Source organism: Zonotrichia leucophrys, chromosome 4 (genome assembly GCF_028769735.1).
Source record: "Zonotrichia leucophrys gambelii isolate GWCS_2022_RI chromosome 4, RI_Zleu_2.0, whole genome shotgun sequence".
NCBI lineage: Eukaryota > Metazoa > Chordata > Aves > Passeriformes > Passerellidae > Zonotrichia > Zonotrichia leucophrys.
In genome coordinates, this window is record NC_088173.1 from 26259076 (window position 1) to 26282995 (window position 23920).

At 37.2% G+C, this 23920-nt stretch overlaps 1 protein-coding gene across 1 annotated transcript in view; it reads left to right on the forward strand.

Moving 5' to 3' along the window:
- The window catches only part of BANK1 (B cell scaffold protein with ankyrin repeats 1), a 132056-nt gene that overhangs the window by 46181 nt on the left and 61955 nt on the right, over positions 1–23920 (forward strand). Inside the window, exons 7-8 of the mRNA XM_064712302.1 lie at positions 602–725; positions 9698–9894. Coding sequence (XP_064568372.1) covers positions 602–725; positions 9698–9894 — 321 coding nt within the window. The remainder of the gene's footprint in view (positions 1–601; positions 726–9697; positions 9895–23920) is intronic.

Consider the following 23920-nt stretch of genomic DNA (forward strand, 5'->3'; position numbering starts at 1 on the left):
CAGACCAGGCAAAGAAATATTTAATTCTGGCTACCTTGAAACTTGTTAGGCGTAGATCTTGACTTTCTGCCCAGAAAGAGGCACTCAAAAATCTCCTGGCAGTCCATGCAGATTTCCCTTGTCTGAAGACTGTGTGTTTAGTAGGAAGCTTATCTATCTGGTTGATATCAGTTCCTTGTTCTGGCAACAATGTTTTGTTTTGGCTGATGAAACTGAAGCTGTTTCCTACGTAGACAAGTCCACAATTTTAATGTATAAGTTTTGGGTAGCAGAGAGTTACTATAATCTTTAAACTAATCTTGAATTACCGCTGTAGTACAGCATAGATCTTCCTGTCCTTACACTTCATCCAGGAGGCTTTAAGTCATGTCTGAACTTCATATGTTATAATGCATGTTTATATACAGTGGGATCATGTTGTCATAATTTTTGTGTTAAAATATCTCTTCTATAGTTTTCCAAAACTGTGCTTCTCTTACTGAAAAATCTTGCCATAATACTGTTTTGAGTAATTTGATTTACCAGCATTCTGAGGATAAAGTTAAAAATACATATTCAACAAATGCACTAGTTTTTATCTGGTTTTTTTCTTTCTTTTAAGCAGGCATTGAAATTTTCTTCTGTAGAGAAGGTAGACAATGTTCTGACTTCATTACTGAGAAACAAAATATCTACTTATGAATTCAGCCTACTCCAAAGTGAAGAAGAGCACCATCACCAAGCTAGTGAGTCACTTGTTCTATGTACTGATTTATATTACTGATGCTATGGTTGTTACATATAAATGTTAATAAGACAATCCTTAAGTGTTGAAAGCCTCTAGGGAAATGGAAGAATCCACAATAAAGACAACATAAGCAGAAAAAATGGGAGGAATAATTTTTTAAATCATTGCTTTATGGCTCAGTGCTTTGTATTTATACTTCTGTGGATTGTTGATCAGCTTTGGATTAACTGCAAATTGACAGCTTTGCAGCTGAGCAAATTCATACTTACAGAGAAAATGGTCAGTAAGAGTCATGTGGTGATGCCTGTATATGGTATAGTTTTTTTACTAATTGTTCTTCTGCAATGCAGTTTAAGCTGCACTTTTTCCAGTTATAGGGGAAATCTGAAAGTTTTCTCTATTTGAAAATAATGGATGGCTTTTGATCTTGAAACAGCACTAAACTTCTTCAGTCACTTTTAGTACCTATGCATTTAGTGGTTTTCATTACTTCTGGCAAAAAGATAATTTTGTTATTTTTAATTTTTAAAATAAGGCATCCCAGTGAGCTTAAAGTATGGTTTCTTTATAAAGTAGATACATTATATGGACAATTCAGTTATGCATCAACTGAAGCTGCCATTAATACAAAATGGAGGGCCTTGGTTGAATTCATTAGCCACTTACTGGGGATTCAAACTGGTTTACAATAAACCAAGAGTGTGCTTATTTAGCTTGTGTTTTTAAAGCATCATTATGATGTTATTTGGAATGTGTATTAAACCTCAGCATTTTTAGGAAATGTCTGGGGAAAAAAATTACTCAAGAAAATATGTTTTCTTTCTAAAATACTTGAGAAAGATATGTTCAGGATGCTGCTTGACTTCTGTTTTGTGTAGTTAGACTTTGGTTTTGAGAGAGAAAAGAGCTCTGTACAATCAGTGAACCTACCACTTCTCATAACTAAACCCAAACAAGTTTTGTAGGTAGCACTATGGGGATTGCCATCATGTTTCCTCTCCTTTTCTTTGTTGATGCAATTCACTCCTATGTATTAGATCAACATGATTCAACTTGTAATGTAAAAATGAGATTAAACATCAAAATTAGTGGGAGCAAGTAAATGAGGTGCCTATCCTTGACATTTTCCTGTGCAAGACTGCAGGATAGGGGTGGATAACACAGACTCAAGAGTCTTTCCCTGTGTGACTAATAACTATTAGATCTGGTGGTGTTTTTGAATATTGAGAATAATGCTAACCAACCTGCTATGGCCCCAAAAAAAGCTGGTGTGTTTCAAGAGCAAGTTGACTGCTTGAGGCAATAGTGACCTTAAAATGAGCTGGTTTGATGCGTGGCCCAAAAAGAAGGTGCAAAGCTGGATGCCCAGATTGTTCATGGAAAAATAGATGTTTTTGCAGTGCTGGAAGCACTCAGAATGTGGGAGGCTTAGACTCTCATCACTTTTCTGCCTGAAAGGTATATGAACCTGTGTCTTTGACCCCCATAAAAGCATCCCAAATAGCCACTAGATGTGTCCAGTAGTGGATGAGAGGAGTGCAAGTTTTCAGCATGAAGTATAGGGAAGAGAAATTTTATTGTTCTACATGGGTGCTTTATTCAAACATTCTTGCACATCAGGGTGCAGCTGATAAACTGCTGCTCTTAAAAGATCTCAATATGACCTCAAAATGGACCAAGAATGAAGAACTTATGATTAATTTTTTGGATAACTAATGAATTGCATGGTTTGACTTCTCACAAATTGTGATCTGTGTGAATAAAAACTTGGGATTCTGAAAGTAAATCCAAGAGGCATACAATGTAATGGAATTAAAATGCAGTATGATACTTTCCTGTACAGACAGTGGTTTAGATCAAAATATGATGAGATGCAAGTTTGCTTACATAATTTTTAAGCTGCCAGTCCCATCTCCAAAATGGCTGTTCAACAGTTTTTTAGTATCACAATGCAGTATTTGTGAGCAGCCAGTGTCTAGGCTTGTAATGTCAAGATAGGTGGCAAAGGTGCAAGAGGTTAACTCTGAAACAGATGAGCAAGCTAAATACAGACTGGATAGAAACCACTAGAAAATGTTGTGTTTAACACACAGCTTTAACTGGAGACAGAGCCAAGACTTGTCTGGGATTTTTAGTGATGGTGTCACCTCTTGTGAAAGAATGTAACTAAAGGTGGAAATACTGTCTGAAATATTGTACGTTCCATACTGAATTGATTTCAGGTATATTGTGCACACATTCCTTTATATTCTGGTAATAGAATCCAGTCAAAGCATACCAACAAATCCAAACTCAAATTTCAAAATATTTATTGAGGAATTCATTTCTTTTCAGAAAGCCCTGATTCTCAGAATCCTCAGATTTGGGAGTTTTTGTTGCATTGTTTCCTGTCCAAGAAATAACAATTTACTTGAGGAGAACCTGCTTCATTCTCCACTATTAACTATTTTTCCCTTTTTACAAGTTATTTATTGCTATTTCTCTAATTAAACTCAAGTACTGGTGCTTATGAAAAGTCCTAACTTGCTTTATAGAAAACAGTGCTTTTTGTCACCTAAAACTGCTAGCATCATAGCAAATTCTTTCCTGATTTCTGTAGTTCTTTTTTCCAAGTTGAAACATTTATCCCAAAAGAAGAAATAGAGTCTGGGTTTTTAGCTTCTGGCAGAATAATGGGGGGAGAGAGAAGGTAGTGGTATTGGCACTGTAGAAGTCATCTTATGTGCTATTTAAATTGCTAAGAAAAACAACCCTGTCCTGTTTCAATAATTTGGGAAATAAAAGAAGGATGTCTTACAAGATGTGCAGAAATATCACTGTAGGCTGCTCTGTTTCCTTACTTCAATTTTATGAAAATTCCCGCAGGCTAAGACAATGCTATGATAGAGTAATATTAGATTTTATGCTCTGTTTTATAGCTGAGGTTTTGCAGAATTCTCTGTAAAGAAGAGAAAGGACTATGGCAGGACAAAACATACAAAAAACCCCCAGCAATTCACTCTTAACCTTGTGTATTTCAAAAGGAACTTTAATTAAAAGCTAGCACTGGCCTCAATGTAAGTTGGAAGTTGAAGAAGCCACCTTAAAGCACTTAATATTGTGACACTTGAGGACTCTTTCCCTTTAACCTTTCCTTCCAGCTTGTGATCATCTGCTAACTAGTTCTCAGTGTAGGTGCCAAACAGCCGCAGCTTTTCTCTGTTAACATTCTCCATTAAAGCACTGATGATGAGTAAAAGCTGCTTTACCCCCACTACACCCTTACTGCTTTTGCTCAAGTCTGTATAGTTAGCTGAAATAAGTTGTTCCAGTTTCACAGCAAACAAAATCTCTAGCAATTTTCACCAATTCAGTGTAACAAACTTGCAAGTTCAAGAATGGTATTTTATACCTGAAGCACATGGGCTTTCAAATAATTACAGCCTTTTCCTATTGTGTATAATGCAAAACTTTATTTCAAGTGGTTAAACATGGTATGATGGAATTTTCTTTACAGCAGAACATCTAGCTTGTCTTAAGAGCTCAGCTCAATTTTGAGAATTGGCAGTTTAAGAACAGTTATAATTTAAAAATAAACACAAATAGATCTTTTAGTGGGTTTTTATTATCTGTCATTTTGACAGTGGTACCTATAGCTGTCAGTGATTTCTGCTGTAGAATCGGGTGGAAGGAGAGAAGTTCTTCACATTTCCTACCGACTTGGGAGGGATTCAAACAATTAGTGATGTCTCCTTTCACAATGAGGGCAAAAAACCAAGACTAGAAAGCTTCAATCATCTCTTTTGAGGTCATTAACCTTACTGTATTTCATAATTATAAATGGATTTGGGGGAGGAATTTCTGAGAGGCCAAGTACAAGGACATCTTTTTCCCTTCACTGCAAAGCTATTAGGGTTATGTTATTATTAAATAATAATGGGAGGCACAGCTATTAGGTTATGTTATTATTAGCTAATTGTTATTAGCAGTTAGTGACTACCAGTACCACGGCATGCAGAAATGGTCACTGAAATGTTGCTGAGGTTGCTGGAAGAACAGGCGCCATCTCCACTCTCAGTTTTGCATTTACCAAGACAGCAATTGTACCGAGGCAGCCTCAAGTAGTTCAGGTCTTTGAGGGAGGGCTTCTCATCAAGACTGGGAAAGTTTGGCCCTTGAAGATTACATCCTAGTTTGTGTGAGTGCAGGGTGCTGCCAACTGAGTGCCTGAAAATCAGAGTATTGAAAACTGTCTGAAGTTAGTGAAGCTCAGTCATCTGTGGCTGCTCACAATGACTTGTCTTGTGTCACAACTTGATGCCACCAGGTTTCAGGTTCAGGAGCAGAAGAGAATGAAACTGTCCATTTAAACCACTCATTTCCTTTTGGAGTTTTATGTAGACCTCACTATACCACCAATGCTGCTTTTCAAGTTTTCCTGCCTTTGCAATTTGTTTTCTAAGCAGTCAGAGTATCTCTTCTTCATGCTGTACACTTGGCTTGAAGATCATATCTAGCTTTCCTTCCATTCTTTAGAGTTTTAAATACATGCTCAGCATTATGTCATTTACACTCAGTGGTGATAATTACAGATACATAAAGAGTAAAGAACTTTATCCAATGTCACAGTAGGAGTGTTGCTGTAAAGTATAGGGCCAAGGAAAACTTAAGGCTCAGTGCTAAGTGAATGAACCCTGAATGCAATCTTATTAAAAAATTGGTTACAAAAATCTGAAATGAAATTGCAAACAAGACTCTCTGTATGACATATCTCATCCCATCCAGGTTAAGAACTGGTTAAGCTGAATCCTACAACCAATTTAGAGAAAAGCAGTTGCAAAGCAAACAAGGACAACAAACTTTTTTTTCCTGCTTACTAGGAGCAATATAAAAAAAAAAGTTTGTCTTAGGAAAATTGGTTTATAATTTTTTCTTTTTACCATCCTCCATGGCTGGCTAAGGTATTTCATTTGTTAATGATGTCGTTTCCTGTAATGTTCAAAGTATGTAAGTGTAGGAGTCCTGCCTGAATATCAAACTCAACTAGGGAGGAGTTGAGTGGTGACCAGGCAAAACAGCTCAAGTGCAAGGAGCTGAAGGAGTTTTGGAATACCTCTGTTCTGTGTTACTTTAAGAGTGCAGCAATGCATTCTAAGCAGTTATGTACCTGCCTAGAGCAGGCTTATGAATGTCACCTCCTCCTCTCTATTGGTCAAGTAATCATAGCATCCAGACCATTGGTAATATAGACTTGATTGCCTTTCAGATTTGCAACCAGTTTTTTTTTTATTTCATTACTATGAGTGGAAATCCATTCAGACCATGTTATTAATACTGTGTTAAGGCTCTTTTTATTGATTATATTTGACCTTCTGGTGTTGTCTAATAGGGTGCAAACTATTGAGTACCTATTGCATTGCTGGACATCTGAAAAAACAAATAGCAGAACCCACAAGTACTAAGAAGAGCAGTTTGAGCATTTGTGGAAGTTTTTTTTTTTTTAAATATTAGCTCAGGTCTGAACACTTTTTTTAAGAGAATCTTATTTTTTCTTACATTTAGAAAAATCTAGAGAAAAATAACAAGTCAAATGCATATACTCTGGGCTAAAACTGATAGTTCTTCAAATGACCGAATCAAACCTAGTTTGTGGAACTTTAATTAAAATGTTGAGCCATATTGAGTAAAGAAGTTGTGTAGCATGTACTTTAATACCCCTTGTTGCAGTACTTGTCTCAAAAACCTTAGCTGCTATGCAGTTTTACAATTGCCTATTGTAGCCCAAAGGATTTTAAAGCACACTGCAAATACAAGGGAGTATAAACTACAACACATACTCTTGTTGATGGAAGTTGAACCCGCCAAGGCTTCTAAAACAAGTGGCTTGTTTTACACAGGCACTGTGTATTTACAGTTTCTTGATTAGATTTTTATTTGCCTGGTGGAAATAAAAGTCAGGCAACACTAAATTTGTTTTTAAATCAGTTTAGAGTTGTTAATGGTACTTTTGATTAAACTGTAGCCCACTCAAATACCACCAAAAATAATATTGGAATGGGTTAGTGCTGGAATATTCTTTGTCCAAAATGCAGTCAAAAGTGTCCTAACATTTTTTTTCTCAGTTAGTACTTAGCTATGCCTATTCTAAGAACTGCTCTTGTTCATTTTTTTGAATATTGGGGTGAGATTTTACTCTCTCCCATATTATGATTCTACTGGAACAAAAAGGCTGGACAGGGGAAGTACAAAAATGAGCCAAATTTCACTATGCAGAAGAATGTAAAAATTAGAAAGTTTGTTAAAGACTGGCAGCTAAGAGATTTCCATAAGTCATAAGTTCTTCCAGCACACTATGGGCTGAAAATGTGCTGGCTAACCTGTAGACAACTGATGACAGGGATATAAAATAAAACTCAAGAAAGATAGAAAAAACTGTGTAAACTCCCAAGCTGTAGTCCTGGATGGGAGACATGTGGAAATAGACTGTCTGGAGTTGAAGGGACCATGAAGTTACTGCAAAAACAGGCAGGTTGAACACAAAGAAATTACCAGCACTAACTGGCATTCTTTAAGAGCTCTGAAGAAATTTTAAAGTAGAATATCTGGGTTTCTAACAGTGCAATATTTCATTTTTAGTACTAGGACATGTGACTAACCAGGAGTTGATGTCCAAACCCAGCTTCTCAGGCAATCCTGTGACTTAGAAGCAGGTTAATGTATCATTTCTACTGGACAAACTAATAAAAGTGTTAATTTAAAAAGTCTTCTGCAATGTGAAGCCTGACTTTGTGAATTTCTTGTAGGTTTTTTTTTGAGTCAGTAAACCTGGTTAAGTCAGTAACTGATTGGGTATGGTTGGATAACTGACCAAAGCCAGGAGACGGGCAATTGGGAAAAATCTTTTTTTGCTAGCAATACAAAGTGTTCAGTGTAGCAAGGAAAAAGGCTAATGGGGGCAGGGAATGAGACATTTAGTCTCATTTAGACATTTACTGCATTTATGCAGTAAAATTTCAGATGATATTCATTACAGGTAAAACCAAAGTAGTGCAAGTGAAGAAAAGTAGTCCTATGGTATCATCCAGAATTAGAGGATTTGAGCAGACTATTAGTGCTGAGGAACAAGACCACGCAGTTCCATGAGAACATCAACTTGTTGCTAGGCAGCAGATCAGAAAGCGAATGAAGTACTAGGAATTATTAGAAAAGGAATAGAGAACAAAACAGGACATAATTGTGGCAATGCATGAATTATATGGCACATCCCAAAGTTGAGTATCATGTGCAGCCCTTCTGTCATCTCAAAATAGTTACAGAAAAGCTGGAAAAGGTTGAGGGGAGAGCAGTGTGTGTGCTGGAGTTGGTTCTCTACAGGGCCCAATTAACTGGACTGCAGCCCTTCAAAAAAGAAATTATGAGAATGAGTAAATCATTGGAATTGCATAGAGGGCAGACAGTGATGGAGAATAAGATGAATAAGGGACTGGCAGTTGAGCCCTAGCAGGAGCCGGGCTCAAAGCAAACTACGGGGAGTGATGCCTTGTCAAGGCTGACCCAGAACAGAGACTAGATGGAGCAAAATAATAAAGCGTGTATTTATTAAGAGGCCTCAATAGATCCACCTTGGGCAGCACAACCCAAAATGACCACAAAATGGATGACTGGTCATGGGGTCTCACACTTTTATAAGTTCTGGTCCACTTGCATATTAGAGCTAATTGTCCAATTACAGCTTTAGCCCATGAAGTCCGATCCTTCTTGTTTTCTCTCTTCAGTCCACCATTGTTTATGCCTGAAATTTAGATCATTTGTCCTTGGTCCCCAGCTAGAGAAGGAATTGTTTTGTCTACCTATCCTGTGAAGAGAGCTTACTATCCTCTAATATGAAGCCTAGATTTACTCACTAAAGCAGATCAGAATCTGAAAAATACAAAAGCTAAAACCTGAGGTATGAAGACCATTCCTTCATGCACTGGGTAGGAAAGACCCTCAGGGTACAAAAAGTTGATGATGCCTGGGACAGGCTGGGTGCATGCTTGGAGAAGAGATACACTGCATGCTGACTTATGCATGCTTTTAATTGAAGTTCCTTTTGAAATACACAAGGTTAAGAGTGAATTGCTGGGGGGTTTTTGTATGTTTTGTCCTGTCATAGTCCTTTCTCTTCTCTGCAGAGAATTCTGCAAAACCTCAGCTATAAAACAGAGCATAAAATCTAATATTACTCTATCATAGCATTGTCTTAGCCTGTGGGAATTTTCATAAAGTGGGTACACAGCCAACCACAATTAATCAGGAAGTAGAGTATGAATGTAGAGAGAAGTATTTTCTATGCTTGAGCTCTTTTTCTTTGTTGTTACTTGTTTGGTGGTTGTTGTTGTATGTAACTTGTGTTTGCTCAATAGAGTTAAAATACAGGAAGATGCTGAAATGATAAATGGAATGTCCCAGCTCTCCAATGTAAAAGTGGTTTTTGATAGAAATTAATATCGGGTTATTTCTGATAAATCCTAAAAACTTTTGTCTAATTCATCTTTAAATTCTCTGATTTTTCATTACAAGGATAAGCAAACTTTTCCAGGTGTCTGGTAGTCCTTTGATTTTTCAGAAATTATTTTTAATATCAAAACATAGCATCATAAACCTGTAAAAATGTCCCCCTCAAAAATATTCTACCTGCCAAAGGCATGTCTTGACTGTAGAGTAGTCTGCCCTTTGCAAGAAAGCTTATTTCTCAGTAGAACAGAAGTGCTTTAAAATCCCCGTCAGGATAAAAATGAGATTTCTCAGTTACACCAGAGGCTCCTTTATTGATATGTGTATAGGCACTGTAAAACTGCTAATTGAGAAAATAATTCTTTGACTGTTAGTTCAATACCAGGAGCTTGAAAACTGTGATTCCACAGCACTAATATTCAAAAGACATTTATAGAAAAAGGTGTTCTATAAAAGCAGAACTTTGTTTCTTGAGACTTTGTTTCCATTATACAGATAGCCCTTTGGAAGAATTTCCTACCCTGCTTCACTGTGCCGCCAGATTTGGCTTGAAGAAACTTGCAGCATTTCTACTCAGTTATCCTGAGGCCACACGGGCTTGCAGAATAACCAATAAATATGGAGATGATCCAGAGAGTATTGCAAAGAAGCATGGGCACAAGGAATTAAGAAAATTAATCCAAGAATTGTCAGTAAGTCCATGTGCTTTCTATACGTCATCTACAACCAGGGGGCTAAGATATTGTGCTACTGAGATCCCATAGCCTTCTTGTAAAGACTAATATGTTGTAGTCCTTCTGTCTGAAAATATTGTTGTACTCTTGTCTGAGAAAGAGGGGTCAAAATGGGGTACAGCCACTTTCTTTGTGCACTGATGGTGAAGATCAGAGATTTTTCACTGCTCAAATCTTAGGCATGTAATGGGAAGGAGAACAGTGAGCCAGAAGTACCTTATGTGGCCTGGTTAGATTGGTGCTTTCAGCACCCAAATAATGGTTATATTGTAAGTAGTCTAGACCAGCTGTCTAGAGTAGGAGCTAAAGACTTCTTTAAAGGTCACTTTAAAAGGGACTTTGAACCCTCTTAGCACTGCTGTTCTTCACCATTCAAAAATGAGTTTTTTCCCTGCCATGGTTGTTCGTGCCACTGTGACCGAAGGGTAAATTTTATCACCTTTAGATGGAGTCAATATTTCTTCAGCTGGGTATGCAGGAGGGGTTTGGGGCAATAGTTGCTCTTCCATGTGAAAGGTAATAGTGAAATGGGGGTCTTTCCATAGTTCTACCATGCAAATTATTGCAAATGAAACCTAACAGAATTGCAGTAAAAAAGCAATGTACTGTAGTGACATTTGAGAGCTTTAACCTATTTCAACTCTTTTTGTGCTAACTGCAATATGTACAGATATGATAATTCTACAGTTTTTGATACTGCAATTGAGCTCAAATTTAACTCAAGAAAATGCGTTCCTCTCTACCATCCAGCATAAAGCTGTACATAAAACCATGCTGTCTTCCTGGATCACCATGTTAGTAATTTCACATATAACAATTCTAGCTGCTGTAGTTGCCCCACAGTCATCCACGCACTGGTCAGTCTGATGTGTAAGGTCAGGCTTTTCAGTTCTTGGAGTTTGCCAGTTTGGCTTGAAGAGAATGGAACTGTATTCCCTAACCTCCCTACCTGTGTATTTGGCTAGGTGCTGTTTTTGTATGGTCAGATGCTCCCAGTAAAGTTGTGTGTAAAGGATTGGTAAGAACAGACAGAATATGAATAAGGTGATACTTAATTCCTGGTGAAATACCTTGATTTCTTTTCCAAGATGATCATATGAGCTGAAGGATTGAAACATGGATGAAAAACCATTTTGGAAACATGGTTTCCTTTGATAATTTTTCATGATTAATGATAATGAAAAATTCCATAGGACATTCTTTTTACACTAGTGTTGTAGAAATTCAATTTCTGATGTGTCTTTGTTGTGCACTCCACATGGAACTGGAAGTTTCGGAAAATAGGTAATTTTGGTTTTATCGTAATACACTCATACTCTGGTCTGAAGGTTCTTCAAGAGAATACAAGCATGCATGGTACAGGCAGACTAAGGTGATACACAGAGAGCATGTGGCAATTCTACAGTCTTTTCACTTTTTAATAGACCTTGTCAGTGATGGAAGGCAATGCTTGTGAGAGTGGTTTATTTCACTATGAAAAGCATGTAAAGTGTGTGCATACCTTTGGTTAGCTTTTCTTTATTAATAAGATTACTAATTGTCCTAATAAAGTCTAAGTATAAATTTGTCAGTCTAAAACATGTATTTAATATGGCAATTGATCTCTAAAATGTAATTTTTCTTTAAAACACTTCTCTGATGGTACGTGCCTGCTATTGTTTGCACATGAACAGTTAAAAACAACTGTTCTCTGCTTTCCCAAGGATGAAAACTTATACCAGTATTGAAGTAAAAACTACTCTTTGGACACTGTAAATGTGTGTAGACTGGATAGGACATTCAGTTGTACTACCTGTTTTCAGTTGATTCAAATGGCTTTGCTTACTAATGCAACACAAGTGAAAATCTGAGTGTGCTTCAAGTCTGCCAAATGTGTAATATGAAGATATAGAAACATTAGCTCCAACCACTGGAAGAAAAATGGCTTATTTGTGTCCACTGTAATAGTGCACTTAAGCAAAAACACTTACTGTACCTCTGTAATTGATGGGAATATGGAAAAGAAGTATTTGCATGGCTCTGAGCCAGGAAGAATTTAGTTTAACCATGTTCCTGGAACTTCCCATTACAGCTGTAATGTTGACATTACTTATTATTAAAATACAAGTACTTTTGCATTTGGCATACCTCTCAATGTTTCAAAAGTGTTACTTGTGTTTGGTTATTCCTTTAAGGAATAGCCCCAAAATACAAATAGTAAATCATTGCTTCTATCTTAAAGAGCAGAAGGTTTCAGAAAAATGAGTGCATTAAAACATGCATTTGATTTTTCCAAAATCTTGCAAAGTGTCTTTCATTTGTTGGAGGAAAACCATCAAAACCCAAAAGTGTGATTTTGAGCTGGAGAATTCTTAGGGGAGTAAGAATTCCCTGAGATGATTAGAGAGAGCGCATCAAAAGATGAAGTGGCAACAACTCAGCTACTGTTTCTACCTTCAAGCCCAGCGGGCTGTACAGCCCTTTTTGGTGTCTGCTGAGCAGATCAGTGCCCAGGGCTTTTATTTGCTACTGCTTTGCTGCTAGGGCCCTCCAGCTTCCCTGTCAGCAGGCTTAATAGAAAGGTGCTCAGGGCTGTGTTGGCAAAGGTGGGCCATGGGAGCTGTCTGGCTTTCACAGGGGTCATCTGAATGGACTAAGTGCCCTGTCTCTGTTTGAAAGGGAAACCTCTTTCTGCAGCTGGACACTGACAGTGTCAATGTGGGGAGTGTTACAGCCACAGGAAAGAGATCTGGAGTGCCTGGTGGCTGTGCTGGGAGCTGATCTCCTGATGTGTCAGAGCAAAGCCCAAGGGAAGGATCCCACATCATGAGGCATGCTCCTCAGCTGGATGAACACACACAGAAGAGATTCTTCTGCTTTTAGCACCAGTGTTAAGTGCAGTGCAGGGTCATTAAATGCTAAAACCTCACACCCATTGTGATCCTGTATATATCTGTGCTTCACCATGGTAGTGTCTGCCTTCTGTGTCAGAATTTCTGCATTTCAGATGCTCCTTGAAAATGTCTGCTCTGGTGAGGGAACACTACAATACTTGAATGATTTGCATTAAAGGTACTAAACTGGTGAAACTGTGCTTGAAAGAGTCTTCAGTGAGGATTATAATGAAACTCAGTTTCAAATGTGCCAGCAGTTTATTAAGCAAATTGGGGGTTTTTTTTGCATTTTAGCACAATGAGCATTCATTTCTAATTTCTACATGTTTCATTATAGTTCAGATAAAGTAATTCCCTCTTCTGTAGCATAAAAGAGGGACACACTTAACACTCTGCAATAACATGCTGACTGGTCAGTCTTTTGATTTTTATTCCTCTCTACCTTCAAGTATTTGAATGTTTTCCACAATTGCCTATAGGCTGAATTGCTTGAATCAAGTGTGTCTATTTAAAACGACTAAGAGACATTTGGTAGGAATTCTGGCAGGAGTCCTTGTATTTGAGCCTTTGAGGCTTGGTTGATCCAGCTGATAGCTCAAATGCCAGTAGGAAATGCTTTCCATTAGCCACAGGTCAAAACATACCTGCAGTCAGCTGTTCCAGTACCTGTGACAGGTATTTGTAAAGTGACAGTAGTTCTCTGGCATATCAGGGCTTTATTTCAGATGTTTGCCTTCTGCATATGCTCTGTCTCTGAAAGCTGCTTTGACATGAGCTCGTTCTTCTTGCCACAAGCTGTGGCTTTCTAAATCTGTGTAAAAAAATCGACCTCCAGATTATAAAAAAATCACTGAAATTATGTTCTTATCCAGCACACAAAGTAAGACTTTAAAAATAATGCTAGGAAATTGTCTCTCATCTAGGTGTAAGGAGGGGAGTATGTTCAGTTTGTGACCTGACCATTTAAAATTGGAGATCAGACTGGTAGCCAGTTTAGGCATTTGTGCTTTGGCATAGGAGTAATTCTTTGTTCCAGCACTTTGGGTTTTTAATTTCTTCTTTCTTTTAATGTGAGCTGTGTAACTGAATGTGTCATAGCCAGGAAGATTACTGTGTACCACTGTGGTATACATCACAAAAAACCCCACAATTCAGAAAGTGTTTTATTGGTTGGTTAATGCAAATGCTTTCTGATTGCTGGCTTCAGCCTTTAAAGCAGATTCCTAGGGGTGGCATAAACGTTGTTTAAATATAAAAATGGAAGGGTTGTTTTTTGTTGTCACCACACATTTGAGACAGCACAAATTAATTTTTATTTTTAAAATACCTTCTGACATTTCAGAATTGGTTACCAGAAGCCAAGGACAGAAAAGGGAGGTCAATTGACCTTTTTTTCACCTGCCTTGTCACCAGGTCTGTAACAATTTGCAGCAGAGCAGGAGACTGATAGAAGAATTTTCTTCCTCTGCCACTAGCAAAACTCTGTCTGGATTTCTTGTTTAACCTAATTTTCTGTCTGCCTGCTTGAAGCACCCCTTAGGCAGCTATTGAAAATATAATAGGTATTTAATTCTGTACCTATTGGTGGAAATTCCTTCAGAATGGCATAGATTGAGATTGCCCTGCATGGCTGTTCAGAAGAAGCTTCTTTTCTTTCCAGAAGGGAGAATTACAGCAATTCTAACTCATCTGAGCTACATCCTGCAAAGCCTAGACCCTGAGTTACTGGGTTTACTGCTGCTAGAAGTTCCCTCAGTAGCAGAGAGAAGCACAGTCTTACAGCTGGTCATAATTTTCACTCAGAGCCTATTCTATAGAAGATATATGTTTTGGATAGCAGGGGAGGGAGGAAAGACATTTTTCTTCCTGAAATGCCAAGCTGTATTTTTATAAATCATAGCAGGCTTAAAGGATGGGCAGAAATGTAGTTTGAGAAGTAACTCATCATTGTACACCTCTCCCCTTTCATCTCGTACTTTGAAGTGCCTGGTTGAACCAGAATATAGAATCTCCTAAAGTATCTTCAGCTTGATGAAATAGAAAGCAGTCTACAGAAATAGGGTGTTTTGGAAATTGAGGGTACTTTTCATCTCAGTTGTTTTATGTGAAAAGAATCTTACTTAGCTTTGTAACTACTATTGCCAAATGACAGGAAATCTTTAGACTGCAGGAATCCCTTCACCAAGGATTCTCATAATTTGCTGGGGTGTTCTAGAAGCTCTTCAGAAATCAGCACTTTCTGAACACAGAAGTATTATTCTTCCATTTATTTTTAGCTTTGTATTTCTGTAAAAGGCTATGTAATGTGGCAGAGCTCCTCACCGAGAAACAGATTTTTACATATGTTTGCAATATCTTCCTCAGCTATTAATTTTCTGCCAGAGAAGGATTGTATGTAAAAAGATAAAGAATCTTAGATGAATCTGATTGCTGTCAATAGTTCTTTAATTACTTTAAATGCTATCCCAGTATTGCATGAGGCTGCAGCTCATTGATGTCAAATATCTGGTAGACTATGTGACAGAGAAGAGGATTAGTCTGGTTTCTGAAATTCCTTCTAATCCACCAGTGAATCCTTGGTGAAGCCTGCTGGATTTAATTCTTGCCAAAATATTTTAGTGCACAGAAATGTCAATTGCATGCATTCTTTGGTACACTGGAAATTACCTAGCTGAAATGAATAAGTGACTGTGGTTTTTGATAGTCTTCAGTGAGTGAGTATTCACAAATCAAATTCTTCAAGAGAGGCTTGCTATTATCCAGTCTTGGTGTTTTATGTTTAAGATTAGGTTTGGGGAATTTGTTTTGTTCACGTGTTCTCAGAGGGATGTGCTCCCTGTAATAAAAACTTGCTAGCATATACTGTCTTTTGAGGTCAGGCAATTTAGTGAAGAGATAAGATACAGACTGAGCACAGAAAATTTTGGCTTCAAGAAGGAAAGACTAGATTTTTAATTTTTAAAAACCAGCCATTACACTACTACATACATTTTAAAAGTTTCTGTATTGACTTTTATTCAGGCTAGAATCTTGCACCTTAACTGTGATTACATCTCCTGTCAAGAGGTATGCAATTGAGTGCAGCCTTCTTGCAGAAAGAATGATAAGTGGAATTGCAGATTTGGAAACCTTACTCTTACGTAAGATGCCTATTGAAATTTGTGTGTAATTTAGAATGAATGAGAATGTTTTTTCCAAAGAATTGTCTGGTATTTTGTCTCATCTTCTGATATTCCATAACTATAGCATTGACACAGTGGAAGTCAGTTATTTGCAATTCACTGTTAGTAAAAGCTTTTACAATTTTTAATGGGAACTTGAATACTAATGGAATTTCACACAAAATGCTTGGGAATTAGAAGTAGGGAAAATGCAAAAGGATTCCTTGATGATACCTCAGTTATTAAAGGTATTTAGGATTGTAATAGCTAAAATGGATTTTCAGAGGTTTTTTTGACTGTTTGTTGGTGTGAGATGAGCAAATATACATGGCTAGAGGGGACCATTTGGGAAGGTGGGATGGGGAGTGTCCCATTTTTCAGAAGTACTCTGTAGGCTGAAAAGAACCCTTCTTATAATCTACCTGGATTATTATTCTTTGAATTTGCTTGAACATCTAAAAAACATTTGTCTAAGCTGTTTATGTTAATGAAAAATGCAAATGCAATACTTTATAAGAAAGAAAGAAGTCACCATGTTATGTTGCTGTAGAAATCAGTGGCATGCCTATATCAAATGTGGCCTCTGTGTCTACAAACACCTGTGGATGTGCATAAATTGAAGTAGATAAAGACTGCACTAGACTGAGGATTTGTTAGCAAATGAGCTGTTTCTGCCTAACCTGTGTCATGGAAAGTGACCCAATTGGACATGAAATACTGTTGTGTATACGGGATCATTTTCTGCTGAAGCTAGAAATGTAGGAAGCTTGTAAAAGGTTAGAGACTTTTGTGGAGGTGGGGAACTTTCAGTCTCTGTGTAGGGTGTTTTCATCCTGAGGGCATGAGTTCTCTATCCAAATTACAAACGAGTTGCATGAAGTTAAGCAAGGAATTTTCCCAAGGAGAGAATGCCCCACAGTTTTCTATTTTAACAGATGTTCCTTTCACCTTTCAATTAACCTTCCTGCACTGGTGATATCACTAAGTGTATTATTAGGTATCTTCTTCCTTAAATACAAACATCTCAGAAGCCCTTACAATGCAAAGAAAAAAAATTAAGTCATATAAAATTATCTGCTAGCCCATTTACTGCAGAAGGAAGGATTGCTGAGGCATTTCAATGAAAAGTGTAGATGCAAGTTTTAGGTCTTGCCTCTGTCAGTTGCAGCAATTTGAAGGTATATCTGTGGCTCTCATGAAGCAGGTTTATCTTTACGTAGCATGTGCTGCCAGCCTGATTATCTGGAATATGCCCTTTGGCTGCCTCCCAGTGATCCGTGAGGAATCAAACATTGTCATATCTTACAAGTTGTTGAGAACAAAGAAAGGTAGTGTATCAGCAGTGCCTTTCTCCAGCCTCTCAGAAGAAAAAAAACACCAGAATTTAAAAGAAATGCAAATAAAAAAAGACCACCACAGAGAAAAAAACAGTAGTAAGGCTCTTTCAATTTCATGGGGGAAAATGAAGGAAGAGTAGGAGAGGTAAGGAGCTGTTAAAATTGTTGTGGTAATTATAATCTGCAAGCCAAAACCACCTACATTTTGAGTGACATTGTGAGGTTCTGAGGGAAGTGTTTTGATCCCAGAGCCCTAAGAAAAACTAGGTGGAGAAGCAAGAATTAATGAGTAAAGTTAGGTAAGAGGCTTGCTGAGTCCTTAGCAATCTGAAGTTTCAGTGCTCTGCACAGAACTAATAGTTACCAGGCTTTGCTTCAGCTGTAATTTATTGCTTAATTAGAAAAATTGTCTTTGGGCTCTACATAAATAGGATGACCATTAGGGAACGGCATTTCTCAAAGCTACCAAGCCCATTATATGGAAACTACCTAAGAAAATCCATTTCTGCTCTGCATAGTGTTAGTCCCTTTTAACACAGCCCTCCAAGGTCTCAATTTATAATTCTGTCTGAGGACCCTGCACAGAAGGAACACTCTTTATTTTGCCTTTGATTTTTCCTGTCCCCATATGTCTTACAATAAATTATTTAGTGTTTCATTGCCAGAACTATAGGGTGTCTAGTAATAATAGTTATTTCTTCTTTAAAATGCTTAAAAATGTTTTCTGAGTTCCCACACCCTACCAAACTCAAAAGAACCTGCAGCAGTTGACATAAAGATGTCTCCTTTTGTGGGGAAAAAGCCAATGTAACTGCTAATAGATTGCTTTATAATACATGTTAAATAACCATCACAATCACTGCAGTTGAAATTTATGGTGTGTATGTAGCAGACATGTGCAGGCCTCCTCAACCCCACGAGCCCCATGCCAGAATCTTCATCTTCACGTGTTGGAGTTTTGGGAGCTGTTCTTGGGCAGTTGTTAAAGGCTCCCCAAAGCTCTCACTCTGAATGTGAGGCACATAACTGGATCTTAGCACTCTCTGATGATGCCAACCTTCAGAGCCATGTTGGTGTGATTTTACTTGCTCTTGAGATTTCTGATTACTTTGCTGCTTCTGTAGAGCCTTGGGATGTGACTTGGAAGCCAATATTTTGAAATATTAAAGAACTGCTTAGGACCTGCAGTTAGCCACCTGTGGGCTTCTGAATTCCAGCTGAGTTTGTCTGCTGTTAATAAATACAACTTTCTAAGAAGCCCAAGAATAAAAGTAGGCAGAGATGGCTACTTTTGGTAGAGAATGGAAGAGAATAGCAAGTCCTCCTTGGGCTACAGAGGAAAACAGAAATGAGGTTCTGTGCCGCCATGAAAGTAATAGAGTAAGTCTGACTCCTAATTGCATCATTCAGTCAAGCCTTCAAAGATCCTTTTTAATTAGATGTATTTTAAAAAATGCTGCCAGTTGGTAGCCTGTACTATCTTAAATAAATGGGTCAAAGGATTGAACAAAAGTTTCCATGGAGACTATATATGACTGCAAGGTACTTTCCAAATTAATTAAAGTCTTGTGTTGCAAGGAAAAAGGTTAAAAGGTAACAAAATCTAGTACAGGTATATAGATCTGCAGTCGATTCTGGCCACTGGGGCACTTGTGATCACTGACAACACAATCAGTTAAATTTTAACTGTAAATCTACTGTATAATATAGCATTCTTTCTTCATAACAGTTAAACAGGACAGACCCAGCTGCAAGGCTGAGTTAATCACGCACATACAGAACAAGAAAAAACACTTTTTCTGGAAAATCCAGAACACATAATTTCAGAATTTTGAAAGTAGTTATAATAAGTGAGAACTATTCATATAATTTTTTCTAGATTATTAATTCAAGACTAGAGTTTTTAACTTTTTTCTTTTGTGCATATTAAATGCACCTGTGTAATGCAGAGAGAAATATATTTCCTACTAGGTTTTTAGTAAATAAAACAACAAAGAAGCAGGTTTGCATATACAGTATATCTGAATTGCATTGTGTTCATAACAATTCAGTCAACACTGAAATGTTGATTGGATACTGCTTATTTGTTTAGATAATAACTGTAGATTAGTCCACACATTTTTCTGATTGCAGGAAGTTTTGTGCTAGATTGGTACACAGATTGTTGTAATGGTCCTATCAGTGTTATTGCTTCTATTGGTACTCCACCACGCTCATAACATGACAGTATAGAAGATAGAAATGTGGTTTAGAATAGCCCCTGAGTGAGTAACTATTTTCAGGTTATCGATGTCTTCAATTTTTGATCTCAGCATTGAGAGGAAATATATATGATCATCTCTATATCTAAATTGGTGTCAACAGTGTGATTTAACAAAGTTATTCTAGCCTTTGGCTCATAAAATTTGCAATTATGTTTTTAGCAAAACATTTTGTAATTCTAAAGATGGTTCTTCATTTTATCCTTTGAGTGTTGCTTTAGATGTAATATTCACATATCAGTGTAGCTTATATGTAAAAGTACATGATGATCTTTTCTAGAGCTCAGATACATGAAACTTTATGCATTAAAATGTGATATTATCAATTAAAACTGGAATTATCTCACATTACAAAGATCTGTCAGTATTTGTCATCCTGTAGATCAATGGTTAATTGCTGAACTGTATACTAAATTTTTATCCCAGCTCCTGTCTTTTTTAAGAATTTCGTGCTCAGAGTATGCTAATTTTTTTAACATTAAAGTTGGAAGTTTATTTGGTAAATGTACAAATTAGAGAGATTAGAGACTCTCTGTTCCTATCACCTTTAATGGTCTGCAGAAATGACTGGAAATCTAAGTTCAGAAATCCCAACAAAATTATTGCCCCTGACCAATTCAGATCATATATTATGTCTGGGTACAGAAGAAGAAGAATTCTTTGAATCACAAACTTAATGTGTGTTATTCCACAATTTTGCTGTCTGCAGCTGCTGAGAGGAATGAATGTCAGAGCAGTGCTTTCCTGTGTATTTACAAGCCTCTGAGTCTGGATCTGCCCCACTGTTACTCCCATCTCAGCTATTCTGAAACAGGGCAGAGCCATGAGGATCTAACGTACGTGCCTCAATAAAATGTCATATTCTATTTGGGCTTTTTAATCTATTTCACATTATTATCACACTTTTTGATATGCTGTGGATTAGGAATGAGGTGCAGTTTCATTGTAGGTTTTTCCCATTAGATCTAGGATAGTGTTTATTTTAGCATCATCCATAAGAACTTTATTCTATCCAAAAATACCCCCAATACCATCAACACTCAAAATAATAATAGTGATGTGCATCTTTTGAATAGCGTTTGCAGGAACACAAAATTCTGTGTCTCTTCTGTGATGGTGGGTCCTCTTTCCCTTTTCCATCTGTACATGATGATGTCCAGGAAAAGTCTTTATGTTCTGGGACAATCCTTTAATAGATATAATTCTGGTTAGCATAATATTTTGTTGAGAACCCAATTATGTGAAAAAATTAAATTTTTCCTCAGAGTGGCTCCTAAAGACACATTTTCATTTTTGCCAGTCTCTTTCTTCTGTCTTTTTACAATTACTTTAACTTTGTGCACTGGAAGTTGGTAAAAAAATTGTTCATGTGTCAGGCATCTTTAAACCAGGTTCTGTTTCAGATTAGTCTTAGACTGTGCTTTGCACTCTGGTAAACTTATTCAGTCTTTCAGACTGCTCAGAAAATGGAGTATTAGACCTCTGAACTATCGCAGGTTTAATCAATGCCACTAGGACTTTGGAATGGAGAAAATCTCCTACAGAGAAGTTCTTTAGTCCTTCAGAAAAAAACTCCTTATTTCCCTAACCTTTTTATATGAAAAGGGCTGGAGTAAGTAAAAAAAGAAAAAGAAAAAAAATTAAAAAAGATGACAGTAAAGGAATGATTAGGTCAGAGTCCAAAAATTATTTGCAAAGGACAGTACAGTGCAGAGCAGAAGGCAAAATGCAGATGTGACACTAATCCATGGGCTGTGCCAGGACCCACAGGAGGACAAGGAATCATTGCAGAAATCTAATCTGATTTCTATGCTACCATCAATTCTATTTTACAGAAGTTATTTATGTAAAATTTAGGTTGGTAATTGACCATTTTGTTTGTTTGAATAGTGATGGATTTGTGAGCATCTACCCAATTCTTCATAATTTTGGTAAGTGGCAGTGCTGCAGTTTGCCTGTGAGTTTATGTTCTTTGGGCTGAGCAAGTAGATGTTTCTGTCCCAGGAGACTTGGTAAAGAGTCAAACCTCAGCTGAATACAAAGTTATCAAAGTAACTGAGTATTTTTTTGTTACACCTGGTTGCTATTTTCATTGTAGACCATTGTTTTGATTATTTAAAATATCTATTCCCTTTATCAATTTATTCACAACTACTGCATTTTGCTTTGACTTTGTTCCATAGTTCCAAGCCCTCAATAAACTTGTGGTAGTTTAGGTGCTTTTACTGTCATTTCCTCTTTGTCACTTCTTCTCTCAGTCAAAATTATGTTCATCTCTCTCTTAATCAAGGTAGCGCAACCCTTATTAAGAAAAGGATGAACACCTTTGGGCCTGTTAGATTTTATTTTCTGTACAGAAGTAATGGGAAGGTGTTTTCTAGGATTTGAGAAAAATAAAGGGAGTATAAGTCTGGAACTTTTGTTGTATGTATGCATAGATTTTTAATGTATGTGCGTTTTTTGGTTATTGCTACTACCTAAATTCTGTATGCTAATAAAATAATGGTGTTTGTATAAGATCCTGCTGTATTAATTATGCATGATATGTTAAGAAGATGTAAAGCTATTTTAGTCTACTGTTAATTTTCTCTGACTTAGTAGTGCTGACTGGTGGAATTGGAACACGACAGAGCTGTTGTTCAACCTTACATGTTCTTATTCCACATAGAGAAATGTTTTACTCCTTCATATCAGAGGAGTCTTTTTTAGTTTGAGATATGGGTCCTGACTTCTCTCTCTGTTCCCCTTTGTAACTCCTCTTAATGCCCTCTGTGGTGTTCACAGTACATCTAAATGACAATACCCTTGGAAGGTACCCCTGAAGTAGCTTCTAGTTCTGGAAAAAAGGCAGCAAATCTGCCTTTTGAAATGATGGGTTACCCTGTCCAATACTACTTGTACTGCTTATCAGCACACAAAAAGAGGAAAAGAAATGGCTGGAGCAGAGGTTGGAGCATAGCTTCATTTCACCTGGTATTTTCTGTGATAGCAAGCTGCAGTGATCTGCTCCAAGAGCAACTATATTTGTGTTTGTTTGCCACACTTGGAGGAGTATCAAGACAGCCAGGGATTTGATGTTCAGATCACAGAGACCTGATAGTTTTTTGAACACAGGGCATTTGACCTAGGCAGTTACCTAATTGGAGGGTAATGCAAGTTAGAGCATTATTTCTGAAGAGAAGGAATCTGTTTGTATGACACGTGCCATGTCTCTCTGGCTGTAGAGAGGAAAGCAGACAATGCTGTGGGAAAGCAATACAGCTATCCTAAAATAGGGGAGAGGAAAAAAAAATGAGGGATTCTGTGGTTAATAGTAATGGACAAAGAGTGATAAAAGCATTTTGGTCCCGTTTTGTGTGCTAGTGTGGATGCTGTCAAAAATTTTGCAACTGAGCGCGTTCTCCAAGTGAATCAATGCGTTTTTCAAGAAAATTACTGGAAAGATTAACCAGCTTCATAGCACAGGAGACATGACTGGTAAATTCAGAATTAAAATTCAGGTCTTTCTTTTTTGTGAGTTTCTTGTGAGTATGGGAAAAATAGTCTTTTTTCCAGAAATTCTTGTTTCTTGTTGCAGACATGCTTTTTTGATCGTACTGATCTTCTGAGTGAAATACATTATTCTCTAGGTAAACAGCAGCTGTTCCACATACAGGTGTTATGATTAAACTTCTGTATCCTCACTTAGCTAAATAAACATAATACCCTCAAGAAATTATCTCTTGCGTTGAAGCTAGCAGGGCAAGGTGTTCCTGTGTCTATATGTGTGTACCATGTACATGTCCTTTAAAAAAAACTTGGGCACTTACATGACAACACAGAAAATTAATTTCATGCATTACAGGTAAATCTGCAGTGTTAAAAACTGGCAGACAGGAAGACATTATTTGACAACCAGTATTTTTTAGGTGCTTCCAGATCTTAGTCGTGCTGCACATCTAGCAGTAGATTGGAGATGGACAGCTTGAGATGAGTATAGCTAAAATTACTTATGTAAGCCTCTGTTTGCAGATCAAATATATTCAAAAAGGATACTGTGCAGTTGGGCTCAGATAAATGAAAAGTTTCAAACTTCTAGTTGTGAAGGACTGAGGAAGTAAAAACTGTTTTTTGCAGAAGTAAAATTTATTTTGAAACTTATGAAGTCTAGATAGACTTTTGCATTTGTTTTGGTGTGTTTTGCTTGGTGCAGTTTCTCTTTTTGCTTTTTCCCTGCCACAAAATCTGTGAACATGTAAGTGGTTTAAGACCTATAGAATTCTCATTCTATGAATTCCACTATGTGTTACAGTGATAGTTTGAAAACATTTTTTAGATTAATTATGTGAAGTGTGTGGTCACAAAATTCACAA